General features: G+C 46.3%; 1 protein-coding gene across 1 annotated transcript in view; it reads right to left on the reverse strand.

Annotated features, from left to right (window-relative positions):
* Positions 1-15,817, reverse strand: part of GLB1 (galactosidase beta 1) — a 260,256-nt gene extending 244,439 nt beyond the window's left edge. The window contains exon 1 of the mRNA XM_085607619.1: positions 15,662-15,817. Coding sequence (XP_085463745.1) covers positions 15,662-15,724 — 63 coding nt within the window. The 5' untranslated portion in view covers positions 15,725-15,817. The remainder of the gene's footprint in view (positions 1-15,661) is intronic.
* Positions 15,818-17,294: the final 1,477 nt, after the last annotated feature.

Below are 17,294 nucleotides of genomic sequence, written 5' to 3' on the forward strand. Positions count from 1 at the left end.
AGTAAACCTGAATACGTGTTGCCCTTGACTCCAAGCAATATGTCCTGAGCATTGGGTGACCTCCTTACATGTCATTACAGACGTGGCTCCAACCCTGAATGTTTATGGCCTCTTATCGCATTCTGGGAGTAGTCTTGATTTTATTTGGGACGGCAGTGTCACCTTCATGATATACAAGCGTGTATCCCTGCTCTCAGTGTCTAATTGCATATGAAACTGATATTGTGACTCTTATATTGGCTCTAGCATCAAGCTCATCTGTGTGCAGAGGTCTAGTCATGTCCATGCTAATGTGAGGTCCATTACCCATTTTTTTACCTGGATGGGTGCTTTGGGCTACTGTCTATGACCGGGGTGCATCACAAAGCAGTGTCACAATGTATGGCATTTTGTGAATCAGTAGTGTGACTAGATCTTTTTCCTCTGTTCAAAGAGAGGTGAGCCCACTGGTTCCTCTTGTGCAAAGTTCCACTGGTATGTTAAACCAAAACATTGCACTGACATCGATCTCTACAACCTCCTCACTTCAACAGACGCCACCCACAACACAGAACACCACGCCATCATGAACTCGATCCACTCTGGTTCACCTATGGACCCCTGCGCCCACCAAATCTTCAACCTCTAGAGCAAGGAAATCAGCTGCAAAGCCACCTCCGTTCTCAATGCATCCATCACTACCGCAGCCTTCTCCAACAGATAGAAATACACAGAGGTCAGACGTCCTCCTCAAGAAACCCGCCACAGACTCCAACGAACTCCAGAACTACTGACCCATGTTGCTGCTTTGCTTCACGGCCAATGTCCTCGAGAAGGCAGTCAACTGCCAGCTCACCGAACACCTGGACAGAAGCAACCTGCTGGGCGCCTCTAAATGCGGTTTCTGCACCAACCACAGCACCGAGAATTACCTGATCACTGCCACCGACGACATCAGAAGCCTCCGTGACCAAGGTAAAAGAGGGCCCTGAACCTCCTTGACCTCTCAGCAGTGTTCAATACTGTATCCCACCACACACTGCTCAACAGAGTCCACCACATCGGGATCCCGGGAAATGCCCTCAAATGGATCGCATCCTATCTTACAGGACGAACCCAGAGAATCCATCTACCATCCTTCACTTCGGAACCAAAAAAAACCTTGTGCGGCGCCCCACAAGGTTCATCCCTCAGCCCTAACCCTGTTCAACACTTACATGACACCCCTGGCCAACATCAACAGAACCCATGGCCTCAACATCATATGCTACACAGACGACACCTAGCTCATCCTCTGGCTCTCAGAAGACCCCTCAACCTTCACAACTGCATGACGAGTGTCGCCAACTGGATGAAGACCAACTGCCTGAAACTCAACACGGACAAAACAGAAGAGTTGAGTTTTGGGAACTCTGGCCCACAACTACACTGACAGACCACGCACGCAACCTTGGCATCATGCTGAACATGGATTATGAAATGGCAGAACAACGCAATCTCCTGTGCCTTCTTCAACACCCTCTGCATGCTCTGAAAGATGTTCAGATGGCTCCCCGTCAATACCAGGAAATCAATCACTCAAGCACTAGTCACCAGCTGGCTGGACTATGGAAACCCGCTCTACACAGCAATCACCACTCAACTCCTGAAGAGACTCCAGACAATATAGAAGTCGGCTGCCAGACTCATCCTCGACCTCATGAAATGGACCCACATCACCCCCACCTCAGGAACCTTCACTGGCTCCCCGTCCAGAAAAAAATGCCAATTCAAGATGCTGACACACGCCTACAAAGTCCTCCACAACCAAGGACCAGCATACATCAACTACCGCCTGAACCTCCACCAACCCTCCAGACACCTGCGATCTGCCTCTCTCGCCCCTGCACACACTCCCCACATCCGCTGCAACTAGAGTGGAAGACGATCCTTCAACTACCTCGCTACCAAGTCCTGGAACGACTTTCCACTCCACCTCCGAACATCATCATCTACCCTGGAATTCAGAAAGGGACTCGAGACCTGAATTTTTCAACTGATCACAGCAATAACCTAGCGCCTGGATACCCTCGCTGGTGATTAGTCGTGCTCTTCAAATCTAAGTTAGCAGATTTTTCAGCCCTTCTGGGGGCAGATTACGGTTAAACCCCCCCAAATCTGTCTCCCAATGAGGACAGAAAATCTCTTGGGGCCTTTTGTGGTGGGGGAACAGACCGATGTAAGGTAGGCCACCTATGACCCTTTCTTTTTTTCCTAGTAATACTATGGATGTCTAGTGAACCTTTGCCCATATTGCGTGGAAAATGCCCTGAATGGAGCAGAACGACTGTTTCAAATAAAAAAAATTGTGGAGGGGCCACTTCCGCATACCTGGAGGACGCTCTCCCCTGGTGTCAAGTGGTTGGATCCCTGATTGGGGAATCGCGGTCCCTCAGCGATCTCCAAGCAGAGATCCGCTTGGGAAAGGTGCAGCTGGATAGAGGAAGTTTTCTCCTTTCCAGATATACCTCTACCATCCAGATCGATGCTCAAGGGGGGCAGAGGTATTTATGAGAGCATAGATCAAAGTTAAGCATACACAGGCTAATGACGCAGTCTGCTTTCACATTGCTTACTTTGATGTCAGTGCAACCAAAAGAACAAAAACAAAACTCGAGATGTGAGAGAAGCTACTTGCTCACATCCTGATTTTCTGGTGTAAAAATAATTCTTCTGGTGCAACCACCAGAAGCATTTTTTCTTTTTGTTGTGAACGCCCTCTGCATTATCAAAAGTAATTATAAGGATGGCAATGGGTCCTTCAAAGAATTAAAGGAGGCCAAAACAGACACTTGTTGGAGTTAAGTGGGGTTGTCACATCTGGATGCAGTGTCGCTGCACCTACTACACTACTGATAACTATGTACCAGTTTGATCCAGGTTAATGGCTAGAGGTGTGCTGAAGCAGCTGTGCTACAAACTCAGCAACTATGGAGCTGAGCGGGGAGGGAACAGAGTATGGTTTCTGAGGTGAAAGAGAATAGATTCATGGGATAGGATAGTAAGTATGCTTGCAAAAGGGTGTTGCTCTCTGAAAGTGACACTTCAGCATTGGCTGTGTCTTATGCATCGGAAAAAGAAAACAAAACCTCCTGGATGCATAATTATGAAATCAGGCTTTTAACTTTGCGAATATGGAAATCTTTGCATTCATTGATAAAAATGAAATCTCTTCCTTTAACAGAATCACCTGTTGTGAACTTCACATCAACCTCGACTCGCCAATATGCAGTCAAGCAGGCACTGAGAACCAGGCCTGGGATTGCTGAGTGATAGGTCACAGGTGAGAGGGTGCATAGCCGGCAGGCAAACATTCGGGCAGGAAACTCCTGATTGATACCACAAATGGGCGCAGCAACATTACAATGGTCAAGGGTGATTGCCTCAATAAAGAACAAATGTAGAGTTGGTATGTGCTCTCCTAAAAAACACCATAAGAAGTTGAATGCCACATGAGTTAGCCAGCGGCAGAGTAACGTCTCCCCACTGCTCATTGAGCAGTTCAAAATGGAAAAATAACATGATAACGTACTGGCTCAGTTGGTTTGGTGGGCGGGACTGGGCTGTTCAGAGCTGGGGGAGGAGTGGTAGGTCTTGGGCCAGCCAAACAGTCTTGCACACTTAGCATGTTCTCCACCAGGCTGTATTGCACAGCCTGGGTGGAGAACATGCACAGCCTTCCAGCCCCTGTGAGCGCCAAACCACTGGACTCAGACCAATCACAACATTGCTGTCATGCAGAGTCGTGATTGGCTAGGGGATTCTAGGAGGCTGTGTGCTTCCTTCTTCCGGAGAAGAGGACAGAGGTGGCGGCTGGCCATACCCAGGTAAGTGCTCTTCTTTTTTTTTTTATTCCCTCCCTCCGCTCCGCCCCACCCACCCTGTTTGGTAGCAGCCGTTACTGGAGTTAGGAACACATAGGCAATCAGGAACTAGCACAGGTAGTGATTGTGCACTCCCCATGCTGGACATCTGGGCACGTTATCCACTGGCCACATTGTGTCCACTTGATGTCAAGACCCACCTGTAGGGACCATATGAAAATTACTTTAAGACTCGCAAGGCAGCAACTAACGTTCCTCACCATATATGGTATGCAGGAAACTTTTATAACCTGTCAAGTTTTTGTATAAAAGAAGGACATATGAGGATTGTAAATTGAGACAGTCCTCAGACATATTGCCTTTAACTGTTCTCCCTGCCGTAATGTTTAATAAGGATTTCCAACTCAAGCAACAACTTGCTTCACTCTCCTGCTTGTACCAAACACACCTCATTTGCACCTGCAAACAGAAAGCAGTTTAAAAATCATTTAAGGAGAAGCGCAGCACATGGCTCACTCATTGGATACTGTTTCAATAAATTGTGTGAAATCACATTCAGCTACTTGTATTACACAATGACAGGAGCAATCAGTTGCTGAAATATCTCCCCATATAGATTCCCGTGTGAAGGCCACTGTGGCAAAGACCTATTGTTTCTACAGGAAGAAAAAGGTTTCCAACTTACAGAAATATGGCAACTGTTTCTAAGATTCATAAATTAAAAACAATACCAGATCAGGATGGACAGTATAAACATTGTGTCAGGAGGTGGTGACGAGCAGCAAGGACTACTGTGTGTAACCTGCTTCATATTAAAACACATTGAGCCGCTGCAAGTGAGTTTAAGCCCAACCTCCTCCATTCAAGTGAAAGGTACCTGCAGTAAAATAGAAAGCCATTTTGCATTGGCACTGAAGCTTCATTGGGCTGGCTTACAATCTCAGTCACTCCCACCCTCTCTGCGACACAGGAGGATACTCTGAAACCAGCAACGTTAGACTGTACTGGATGGGAAATGTTTACCGATGGAACGCATGATATGTGCTGGCCATAGGCTAGTAGGACCTCAATATCTCTGAGTGGAGGAGTGTTTTTGCTCAACATTTGTGATGTGCTGAGTTTCCCCGCCCCTTTGTCAAAGATCAATTGTGGTTGCCGACCTGTGAAGTAACAGGATCTATTTTAGGGGGATGTGAGAAGAGGGCTGGGTTAGAGAGCAGGTGACTAATAAAGTGTATCGTTCACACCATCACTGAGTGACATTTGCTGTTAGTAGGCCTTGTGGCCTAGCTGGTTCGCATGTAACAACAATTGGCAATGGAGGATGGAGTCCAACATTCCCACCTATCTGAGGATGCCACTGTTGCTTCTACCACAAAGTGTGGAACAGAGCGCCTGCCACAAAGATAGACAAGATCAAGAAGCATGTAAAGCAGCCACTCGCTGGTCTGAGCGCCTCTGACACAGGCACCAAAAATAAACAAAATGCATCAGAGAGAGAAAACCTACATGCGAAGCAGCCACGTGGCAAGCTAAAGACATGGAAGCACCTTCATAGTAATTGAGAGATGGGTCCTGTAAACACACACAGACAACACAAAGTGCAATACGACCATGTCACCAGATGGCAGCCATAGAGAAAATTAACAAATGTACTTAGACGGGCATTATCACCTCAGCTTAGAGGGGAGAGAGGAAACCTCATCACAAAAAAGCAGACGACTATCACCTAGCATCCACTAATTGGTCACAACCACTAAGATTTTCCACCGTCAGGGCAGGAACACCGTAAGTGTACAAATAAAAAAATAACATTAATAGAGAAATCTCACAGGCGACCGCTGTGGCAGTAAGTAAGCACAGATGCCAGTGGCAAACATCCCGACCATAGAACCTTTTGTGTTTTCAGCCCTCCCATCAGTGCAGGCCCCAAAATGGAAGCTTTGGGTCAAACGTTTAAACCTATACTTTGCAGCAACTGGCGTAGACAACAAAAAGAAACAGCCACTCCTGTTGCACCTAAGTGCCGAAATAAACATGCTGTTGAAAACTCTCTATTAAGCTGGGCCGGCACACCTGTAGCAGCTCTGCGTACGTACTCCAAGCTGCTAGCGAACCCAGACTATGGACGATTTGGGCTTCACGAGGCAAAACAAGAGGTAAACAAATCCATCCACATGTGATTCAAAGACCTGGCAAGCACCTGCTCCTTTTGGGGTGAATCAGAAGAAATCCCAGCATAAATACTACACCAACTAAAATGTATGTCACTCAAAACGGCCAGAGCATGCTACTAAGATCAGAAATTGAACCTGGCACAGTCTGCATTCCAGGTCCACCACTCCATGTTAGAGGAGTTATTAGACAGTTTCCCAACCCTGTTGAAGGGAATAGGATGCCTCAAAGATAAACAAGTTTAGGCTCCACATAGATCCTGCTGCCCAGCCCACGTCACTGAAGCATCAAAGTGTGAGCTTCCACCTCAGCCTGAAAGTGGAGAAAGAACTTAAGAACATGGAGGAGGCAGACATCATAGAAGTGACAGAAGGACGCACACTGTGGGCATGACTCATCGTAGTGATGCAAAATCCCAAAGAACCAGGGTAGGTGCACATCTGGGTAGAGATATGCAGCTCCTCACTGTCGCTCTCCAAAGAGACCAGAACCTCACCCCCACCGGAGATGACATTGCAGGAGAATTCAGTGGAATGAGCTGGTTCTCTAAGACTGACCCATGTCTGGTTATCAACAAATCCTATTTCCTCTGGATTCAAGCTACATAGCCACCTTCGGCACATGTGGGACTGCACCGGCACAGCTTTGGCATCTCCAGTGCCACAGAAGTGTTTCAACATGTAATCTGTGAAGTTCTAGCTGGCCTGCTTGAGGTTCTCAAGATGAGCGATATTTTAAACTATGCCATCACTTTAGAGGGACCAAGATGAGTAGAGTTCTATAGTGGTTGCAGTACAGTGGTTTGATTCTGCACAAGGCTAAGTGTAAAGGCTACATCAATTTTTAGATATCAATTCTCAGCCAACCAGAAGGCTCAGACCCCACACAAGAGAGAGAAATAAAGGCTGTCAGTGCTCCCTCTTTCATGACAGAAGCCCGTAGTTTTCTAGGGATGGTGAATTATTGTGAGAGGTTCATTTGTAACCTCATGATAACCCCCTGCCCTTTTAAGAGACCTACTTAAAGTGAATACACCACGGACCTGGGGCAAGCAGAAACATTCTGGCTTGCAAAAGAGGCGCTGTCAGCAGATACCACACTAGTGTATCTCGACCAGAAGGAGGTATCACTTGATGCCAGTCCAATTGGACTCATGGCTGTAGTGGCTAAACAAAAGACATGCGGAGGAAGGGCCCCTGTAGCGTATGCGAGTCCTGAGCTCACATCAGCTGAGCAATGCTACTCATAAATAGAACAACAGGCTTTGACAGTGCATGGCCAAACCCCCACCATGCATGAAAAAGCGGGCTTTGTAATTGCAAGAGTGTTCCTTCGACCTAAATTACCACCCTGAGGCTCAAAATCCAGCGGATTACTTGTCCTAGTATCCCCGAGAAGTCATGTTCAAAGTCGCAGCACAGGCATGAGATGCAGAAGAGTATGTGAAGTTGATCACAGAAAGGTCACAGCCCCTTCCGATATCAGTGGACGATATCGTGGAAGCTACTGCAAAGGGTGACTGCCTTACGGTGGCATTGGCAGCCATTAGATCCAGACTAGGGAGCAGTCTGATACAACATCTGTCCTGCTAGGACACAGAAACCCAACAGGTCCTTGTCCTTGTACAATGTGCGTCAGGAAATGGCAGCCTCCTTATAGAGCTGTTTACGGTGAAACGCCGTTTGGTAATCCTTCAGATCTTGGCCTAAAAGTTTATTCTGCTCACCTATGGAGGACACAAAGGGATTGTATGCTTGAAGAATCATTAGAGGAATATGGAGTGGTTCCCTCTAAGGGACGAAGGAGTAGAGTCAAAGATTGTGCCATGCTTCAGGCTGCAGGGGCAGGTGATCCTCCTCTGTCAGTGATAATCCCAAGTTATCCCACAACAGCACTTGGTGACTGCTTCCATAGGGCATATCTTACACCTAGCAAAATAGCTGAGTACTTTGGGGGACCGGATGCTTGCCCCCGATGTGGCCATGTTGGGGCGACTTTTCTTCACATGTTCTGGGACTGTTCACAGGTGTCAGGATTTTGGCAGGAAGTGGCGACGGTACTCCTGACGGTGACAGAGAGGAATTTGGAGGTGGGCCCGGGGGTCTGCTTACTGCATGGGTTTCCGCACACTGCAAAGACTAAGGTCACCAGTAGGTTTATTGACCTGGGGCTGGTCCTGGCCAAGCGGGAGATTACTTCCCATTGGAAGGCGAGGCAGGGACCTAGTTTCTTGCGTTGGACTAGGGAAATGGAGAAATGGGCGGGAAGTGAGGGGACTTATAGATTATGTCTGGCTAGACGTAGTGGAAATGAGAGATCGCAAGAATGGGCCCGGGCATGGTTGGCACTCCTGGAATTGTTCAAGCGCTCGGCTGTGGGGGGGGGGGGGGGGGGGGCGATCCGGTGGAGGATGATGAGACCCCGGCCCCTTGAGAACCCTATAACAGGCTTCCCCCTATGCTCGTGAGGCAAATTCTGCTGTGGTATGTGGGAGGAAGATCCGACAAGTGGCAGGGGAGGCTTTGATACGCATGCAATTATGATAGATACTGGCGACATGCTTGGGTGGGTGATTAGGGTGGGGGGGTATGTTGGGGGGGTTGCTGGGGGATGGGGCGGGGGCATATTTGTTATATCGCACACTCGCTGTGGATTAATCCTGTGGATGGACTACCTCGTAGCATAGCTGTTGATGGGGTGAATGCTGTACAGTTATGATCAGTTTGGTGGACTGGTCACTGCTCTACGCTCTGAATTGGCTGGAGGGCAGAGTAATGGGGAAGGGGATTGACTGTATTCTGTTTTGTGACCCAATAAAGTCTGTTTAAAAAAAATAAAAAATAAAAAAACAGCACTTGGTGACGGCCAGTGCAGATTTTGGCAGCCTCCCCAATGGGTGGCATTGTCTGGTAGTGATTGAGGATTTATCCAAGTATTCCGATATGGAGGTTGTGACCAGCAATTCAGCTGAGGACATTATTTCAAAGGTCGAGGAAGCATTAACCACACATAGATTGATGAAAGAGCTGCAGACTGATAAATCGGCCCCCGTTCTCAGGGCATGGATTTGCTACATATTTGAGGCATTTAGGAATCCGACATACAACAGTAATGCCCTGGTGGCTCCAGGCTAAAAGGGAGGCCAAAAGATTAATGTGCATCGTCACAAAGCAACCTGTATCGCTCATGTGCAGAACCGTCACTTTGAACGGGCCATCAACTCGAATCTGCGGGAGTACAGGCAAATGTCACATGCCTGCACTGGCCGGGATCCTAGTAAGTTGTGTCCCGTGCCCTGTTCAAGATGTGTTACCACATCACTCGTCGTAGGCTCCAGCTCCTATCGATAATGCAGCGATAACCGTCCGGTATAGTTAGCGAAATGAGGCCATAAGCTGGAAGAGACAAGCCAGTTTATTGAATACACAGGTAGGAGACTTGTTAGTCACCTCCCTGGAAGCAAATTTAGGCTCCGTTTTGAACTGGAACCATTCAGATCAAAGACACAATGGTTTCTGTCAGCAGACCAGACACTGTGACCCGAAAGGTAAATTATTGCAAGTAGTTTGTACAGCCAATGGGAAGGCTGCCCGTAAAGATCTCATTTGAGGCAATGAGGTGTTGGGAAAATTGATGGAGGAGCGCCCACATTTTCAGAAGATGGACAACTTGCAAGCTTGCAAAGAAGCTGTGAAGAAATAACCAAACCAGAGGAATTCTATGCTGCAAGAGAAGGTGGCCTGATGTCATCAGAGGAGAAAGAGCGAAGATTGCCATCACCAGCGGAATCATTTGAGGGTGAACCGTTAACCTTTCCAGCGATACTGGGACTAGAATATATCTTAAGTCCACATGTTTCAAACGAATATGTCTCTTCACCCCGCATACTATTACCCCGCATGCTATCACAACGTGGTCGTAACAACGACCGCGTTGTGACAATGCATACCATTACCCCGCAAATCGTTACAACGACTTGCGGAGGGGGGGCGCTCGATGTTGGAATAGTAAAATTTACTATTCCAACTCCAGTCTGTGCGGACTGTAGGGAAGGTGTTAGATTTTAAATCCAACGCCCTCTCCCCCCTCCGCAAGTCGTTGTAACGACTTGCCTGGTAATGGTATGCGTTGTCACCAACGCGGTCGTTGTTACGAACGCGTTGTGACAGCATGCGAGGTTACGGATGCAGGGTGAAGGTCGTTCACCGTTTCAAACAGTGGATGATGTATGGATGTTGTATTTTGTTTTCTTCTGTATTGTTTTGTTTTCTCCATGCTTTGGGACTAATGTTTGGCCATAGTCTAGTAGGACTTCAGTATGTTTGGGTGGAGGAGTGTTTGGTTCAAGTTTGTGATGTGCAGAGTTCCTCCATCCCTTTGTCAGTGAATAGTGATTGCCGCCCTGTGATGTAAAATGTTCTATTTAAGGGGCATGTGTGAAGTGGGCTAGGTAAGTAGAGATTTGGTAACTAATAAAAAGAGTATCCTACAAACCATCACTGAGAGATGCATGGTATTAATAGCCGTTGCCGCTTAGCTGGGTTGCATGTCACAACATTATGCTCACAGCAGACAGATCTTTTCACTATCAATCGCCAACAATGTAGGACGGGGAGAGACAGCACCATCCAGAAGTGGCCCGGCAGGTGGCAGGAACAGGAGAGCAGCTCACCCAGCTGAAATTAGCATTCCTTTGGCAACAGAAGAGCTGTCACTGGGCATGCCAAAAGGGTGCCAAAGATAACTCCTCTAACAGAAACTCAAGTAGTCCAAAAATGTTTTGAAAATGGGGAGGGTGACTTTGCAGATTTTGCCAGGTTTGGGGAAAAGCCCAACAGGTTTATAAAACAAATTATCAGTAAAGCTGAGGTTTGAGTTGGAGAAAAGCACAATAGGGTTCAGCAACAGCTGCTGCAATAATTTCCATTCTGAAAGCATACGATTTATTTCTATTTTATACTTTAAGTATTAGAAGTAAATAAAGGGTAATTCGAAGAAAGTTTGTATTTAGACAATTGGCTGCATTTTCATGCTGTTAATTTTTTGCGACATGGTTTTGATCATTTCAGAAATGAAGTTCAATATTAAGATCAATTGCAAATTTTTCTCCATAATTAATGATAGGTTAACTTCAATGCTTTTAATTAACTTTTTAAATAACGGATTGTCATTTCAAGGATTTAGAATGCTTCTAAAGGACAGTTCTATAATGTACTTTAAAGGTTGCTCCATGAGTGACAATGTGTAATGGTTTCAAACTGGTACATGTTGTCTACTAAAGGAGCAAATGATGGACAAGTAGTGCTCGAATGGGAATGCCACCTGCCTAGTATACAAAATAATTGTAGGAAAGTGGGTTGTTGGTTGAGGAGGGTGTGAACCCTCCTGAAGTAAGAGTCACTATCCCAGTCATGGAGTAACACTTAAGTCACTGAATAAACATGTGCTTAACCCTCTGGTGGCTTGCCAAAAATGCAGCCAGGCTTAACTTAGAGGCAAAGTGTAAAGTATTTATGCAGCACACAAACAGAAATAAAGTAAAAACACTACACAAGAAAAATCTCACACCAATTTGGAACAACAGAGTACATTTCAATAAATTATTTGAGACCAAAACAATAAACATCCAATCAGTAGAACTGGAGATATGCAATTTGAAAGATTGAGGTAAAAATATTGCTTACAGTATTTAGCGCCAATTATGGTTATCTGGTTGCACCGGACTAAGACAAAGTCACAAGTTCAGGCCTAACGCGATGCAGCGCAGGCTGGATACAGGGACCAAGTTAGGCCCACTGTGTATTGTAACTTATGTCTTTACTGCGCAGTCTACGCAATGTTGTTTTGCGAGGCTTCACATCTTCAGGTGTCTGTTCCAAGGAGTTGCGAGGGATGCGATGAAAGGTCTTGCTTCAGCTTTTTCCGAGCTGCATCAGTTCTGATGAGGAGCTGTGAGGTCCCGCGTTGAGTTGCTGGGCGGCTGTGCTTTGTGGGGCTTCAGGTCACTCTGTGTCAGTTCCATTGAAACTTGCAGCTGTGCGGCAAGGGTATGAGTCGCATCGCAACAGAGTCGATCGAGACCACAGTTCGGCTGGCAGAGCAACTTCAGGCCCACTTCCAAGGGTCAAGGAATGGAGGGATTAGGACTCCCAGCAGGCAGAACCCATGGTTCAATGTAGTTGCAGTCTTTTCTGTCCCTGAAGCTCTGATTCAGATACCAGCCAACTAGCCCTTAAAATCACTCAGGCAGTCCTGGGTTCAAGGTGCAGGTCCGGTCCTTCTCACTCAGACAGCAGAGTAGCCGGGCAGAAGGCAGTCCTCCCTGAAGCAGAGCAGCACAGCAGTCCTTCTTCTGAATCTTTCACAGACCCAGAAGTGTACTGAAGAGTTGGGTTTGAGGGTCCAGTAATACCTGGAGCCCACTTTGAAGTGAGAGTAGCTTCTAGTGTACTCCCCTTACAGGTGTGTCTGGAATTTCCTGCTTTGGCCCAAGCTTGTCTGGGGGAACAAAAGACTAGTGTGAAGCACTTTGTGAGTGCGTTGAGGGAGAGTCTATGTGATGTACAGTTTTGGTAGGTGACAGCTCCGCCCCTCTATCAAGTCAGAGATGGCCCACCCTACCAACACCTAGTCTCCTTTTGTTATCACTGTCTGGGGATAATACACAAAGACCTACTACCAGCTAAACCTACTCATCTGACCGAGGATACAGGCGGCAGGCACCGAATGGTTGGGACAAGAAAATGCCAACTTTATAAAAGTGGAATTTTCAGAACTGCGACTTAAAATCCAACTTTACAATTAAAAAGAGTTTTAAAAATTACAATTCTTTCGAGGCCAAACTTGACTTTCATACTTGCTCCCAATTGAAAGTGCTCAATTTTTAAATGTAAAAAGGTAACCCAGTGTTAGCCTAAGGGGGAAGGAGGTCTTGCAGTAGTGAATAACAAATACTAGAGTTTCTCAATAACCGGACATGTTAAGGATAAAAGTACATGGCTTTTTAAATACATTGCATCCTGCCTTATGGTCCATTAAGGGCTTACCATAGGGCTGATGTATATGTAGTAAAAAGGAAGGCTTAGGCCTGGCAAAAGGCTTGCTTTGCCAGGTCAAAATGGCAGTTTAAAACTGCACACACAGGATGTGATGGCAGGGCTGAGACATGATTAAAACCGCTACTTGAGTGGGTGGCACCATCAGTGCTGCAGGCCCACTATTAGCATTTAATTTAAAGGCCCTGGGTGCTGGTAGTACCACTTTACTAGGACAAAAAAGTAAATCAAGTGTGCCAAATGGGTGTAAACCAATTTTACCATGGGTAAAAGAGAGAGCACAAGTACTTTAGCACTAGATAGCAGTGGTAAAGTGCACGGAGTCCTAAAAACCAAAATAATATGTTCAGAAAACAGGAGGGTGAAGGCAAAAGGTTTGGGGACTACCCTGCAGAGAGGGCCAAGCCCAACAATTACAAGTAAGGTCCAACATAGAGGGAGAGAATGTGGCCTAACGGCAAGGGCGGTCAACCTCGGAGTTGGGGAACCGGTCTCGAGTCTCGGCAGGGGCACTCAACATTCTGTGATTCTGAGCAAATCACTTAATCTCCCTGTGCCTAACAAAAATGAATGTGTCTGTAACGTAACGGGTGCTCATGTAAAGTGCTCTGATACATTCGGGTCTAGTTCTCACTATATAAAACTCCACATTAAAAGAAAACATATGCAAGATCAGCGGTGATTGCCTCAGTTTTAAGACATGTTTGTCAGCAGTAATTTAAGAAATGTTTTCTAGCATGAAATGCCTCTACATGTGGAATACATAACCATAGTTGAAACGCTCCTGGCACCAGGTTAATATTGGTAGTAAGTACTCCCAGTGCTTATGCTTTGTCACTCAAATGTCAGCTTTAAATATATTTTGGAAATGAAAATATTTTCCTACCACATCACCTTGGGAGTTCTGAAAATACATACGTTTTTGTCTTGAATACACACATTTCAATATTGGTATACATATTTTAATTTAAACATGTAAAAGCTTCTAATTTAGTAGATTGGGCTTCAGACAAGAGAGCTTCTTATAGGTAGATGGAGAGCGAAGGAAAAAACACCTGGACTGTACAGGAAACCTGCCTATCTTTTTCAATTTCTAGAGCTGTCAAAAATGCAGAGAAGCAGCCTTGTTCTCCAGCAGTAGGTCAAAAACAAGCACTTACAATCCCAACATTTCTCGCCTATGTGACTCACTGGCTTGACCATTTTTTTTTTTATGCTGTGCACCATCTGTAACAAGCATAGTTCTTGAAAAAATATGTCAAATTGCGACGCACACATGGCGCTGTACAATGCTACTAGCACCCGCATCATTCAGTAAACATGTGGCGTAGGCAGGGGAGTAGCTTGGTCAGTAAAATTGGGGGGTAAGCTTCAGATTTTCCAACAAACGAGCTGGCATATAACGTTTAAATAATAAGTAGGGTGACCAGGCGTCCCAGATTTGCCAGGACGGTCCCAGTTTTACACCAGCTGTCTCAGGAGATTTCAAGAAATTTAGCTCATGTTCCGGTTTTTAAAGAGGGTCGACTGAAAACGGCGGGTGGTGCTTTTTTATGTTTTACAAAGCAGGGAGAGTTAGCAGTTGTTTCAAGAAAGCAATTTATTTAACAGGCAAGCTATTGGGTTTAAAAAATGCATTTTATGTATGTTCTTACTGCCTGTTCTGTAATTCTCTGCTGAGGAGCCTACGAAGAGAGTAAGCACAATGTTTTGTAAAATAACCAATATTTTGGAGGACGTTCAAAACAGAGCGTGAAAATGCGTGTGCTTGTTTGTCTGTGTGTTTGTAAAAATTCCTGCTGAAATCCAACTGGCATTTTACAATACCCTAGTGAAAGCACCTGTACCCAACTATTAATCAGAAAATAAATGTATTAAGGGGGTGTAACATCCCAATCCCCCTGCCCCGAACTCCCCCACCCCCAAGAAACGCACCTGGTAGTATGGAAGGAGCAGGTGGGAAGTATTACACCGAAATAAACATAATAAAAAGTCGGATGGGGAGAGAAGGGAGGAAGAAGGAGCACTACTGAGAGGACCAGCAGCACATAAAATAGACCGCAAGTGGAAGGAGGAGAAAGCAACAGGGAGCAAGCAGGACGGGTATTAGGGCGGAGGGAAGCACACGAGGGAGGGAGCCGAAAAACACATGGTTGGTTAACGTGAGCAGTGGAAAGATAAAGGTCAGCAAATAGGAGGGTGGCAAACGGGAAATGCGCTGGAAAAGGACAAACACAGGAAGAGGAAAGCAAGCCATTCAATATGTAGCAAGTAAGCAAGACTGACAACAAAGCCAACCCGTGTTAAGCACCGGGCTGGCTCTAAATCTAAGCCCATTGAAAGTTTTTGGTACGGTCCTCAAGAGGCTTCCTCGATCTGGCAAGCAAAGCAAACTGCCTGTTCGCCAATACTTAACCAGAGGGGTGAACAACACTGCACCGGGGACCACCTGCAGGGAGCGGGTGAAGCAATGCGGAAGAACAGGAGAACGTGTAAATGCAAACTCCTTTGAAAAAAGAATTTGCTAAAAATGCAAAAACCAAATACAAAGTAATGGTTTTAACTGCATGTCAATGGGGCAGTACTCACAGTAGCAGGGTGTGAGGTAACAGCAGCAAACAAAAGCAGCGACAGCACCGAAACCATCGCCATAGTTGATGCACTCAGCACGAGAGCCGGTAGACAGCTGTGAAAACGGCACTCTGAAGCCGCTGCTGAAACAGTATGACTTTCCGGGGTCAGTCACCTGATTCGCTCACGCCCAACCCACCGCGTCAGCTGACCGCTCTCATTGTACGATGCTTCTTTCCTCGCTCACTGTGTTCAGTGCAGCGTGGCGCACCCTGCTTCTGCGGCGAGGCAACATGCGAAGCAGGACCCATGACTGGAGCACGAGCTGTAAACAGCCTCACCCCGTGTCAAATCTAACGCCACCGACAGCCCGCGTTAGAGCGTCAGGCATCTGGCGCAGGATACATTCACGTCACTTTAATATTTAGCTTTTTTTTAAATTATTATTTTATAAAGAATACAATCACAACCACTGTTACCGGGTTAGCCAAGAATGCATAATAGTCGTTTACACATTGGTGTACATATAGCTAGCCCCTATTGTTTGTTTTTTTGAGAGAGAAAGAGATGTAAGAGGAAAAAAAACAGAAAAATTAGTGGTGAAACAGAAGAGGAATAGGACAGACCCGAAGAGAGATAAAGTCGCTGTACATTACATTGGTGTCAGCTATACATACTGCATTAAATCTGACACTGTACATTACATTGGCATCAGCTATATCTACTGCATTACATCTGACACACTTCCAGGATGCTTCAGTCCGCATGCAGTTCCACCCGTGCTATTTTAGGGAGCAAACTATGGGACTAGGGCCGATAAGTTGTTTGTGCAAACCAACTGTTTAGGGGGATTCATACGAGTCTAGGTAAGTGTCCAGAGCTTCCCACATCCCTCTTTCCAGGGTGAGTACTGTAGCGCAATAGTGTCTGCTCCTCTGAGATGTGTGACCCAGTTGATTCGCCACATTTCCTGGTGGCCTCTGAACCTCGTGTTTTAGCAGCTCCTAAAACTCGACTACATGGGACACTCACACATGAATCTAGGAAGGATGAGAGATCTAGTCAATGCTGAACTAAAAGTCCCTTCGTCCACATAAATCATTTATTCAATTGCGGGTCCAACGTGCCAGGCTCTCAAGTTTCTGCATGAGTAGTTCACCCAGTCCAGGCTTTTCCCTTTGCAGGTATGGGCTTGTAATCTAGATTTCATAATGGGACAAGCATACATGGCAACATTTTAGAAGTGGAAAGTCAGAGTTTTTAAAAATATAATCTGAAGAACGTATTTCCTCCATTGACTTCTATTGTAGCAGAGGCATTGTCAGCAGGGCCGGATCTAGGCAGTGCAAACGCACCGAGTGCTCGCTTCGGGTGTTTGAAGTATATGCACAACCACGTCCTTTGCTGCTCTCATAGCAGGGCTGCTCTCCTACATGGGCTGCGGCCGCAGTACAAGCACCAGCTGCCAGGAACATGGGCCGGACTCCGGCCCACTCGTCGCCATTGTAGAGGGCATGACCAGTGGCGAACACGCCCTATAACTGCTGCGGCAGATGAGCTCCGCCCCCCCAAGAAGACTACACACACACTGAGTATCTAATGTGCTCTGCCCAATATAGTAGCATCTGGATAGCTCACTACATCCCTCATA

This window comes from Triturus cristatus, chromosome 5_2, assembly GCF_964204655.1.
Source record: "Triturus cristatus chromosome 5_2, aTriCri1.1, whole genome shotgun sequence".
NCBI lineage: Eukaryota > Metazoa > Chordata > Amphibia > Caudata > Salamandridae > Triturus > Triturus cristatus.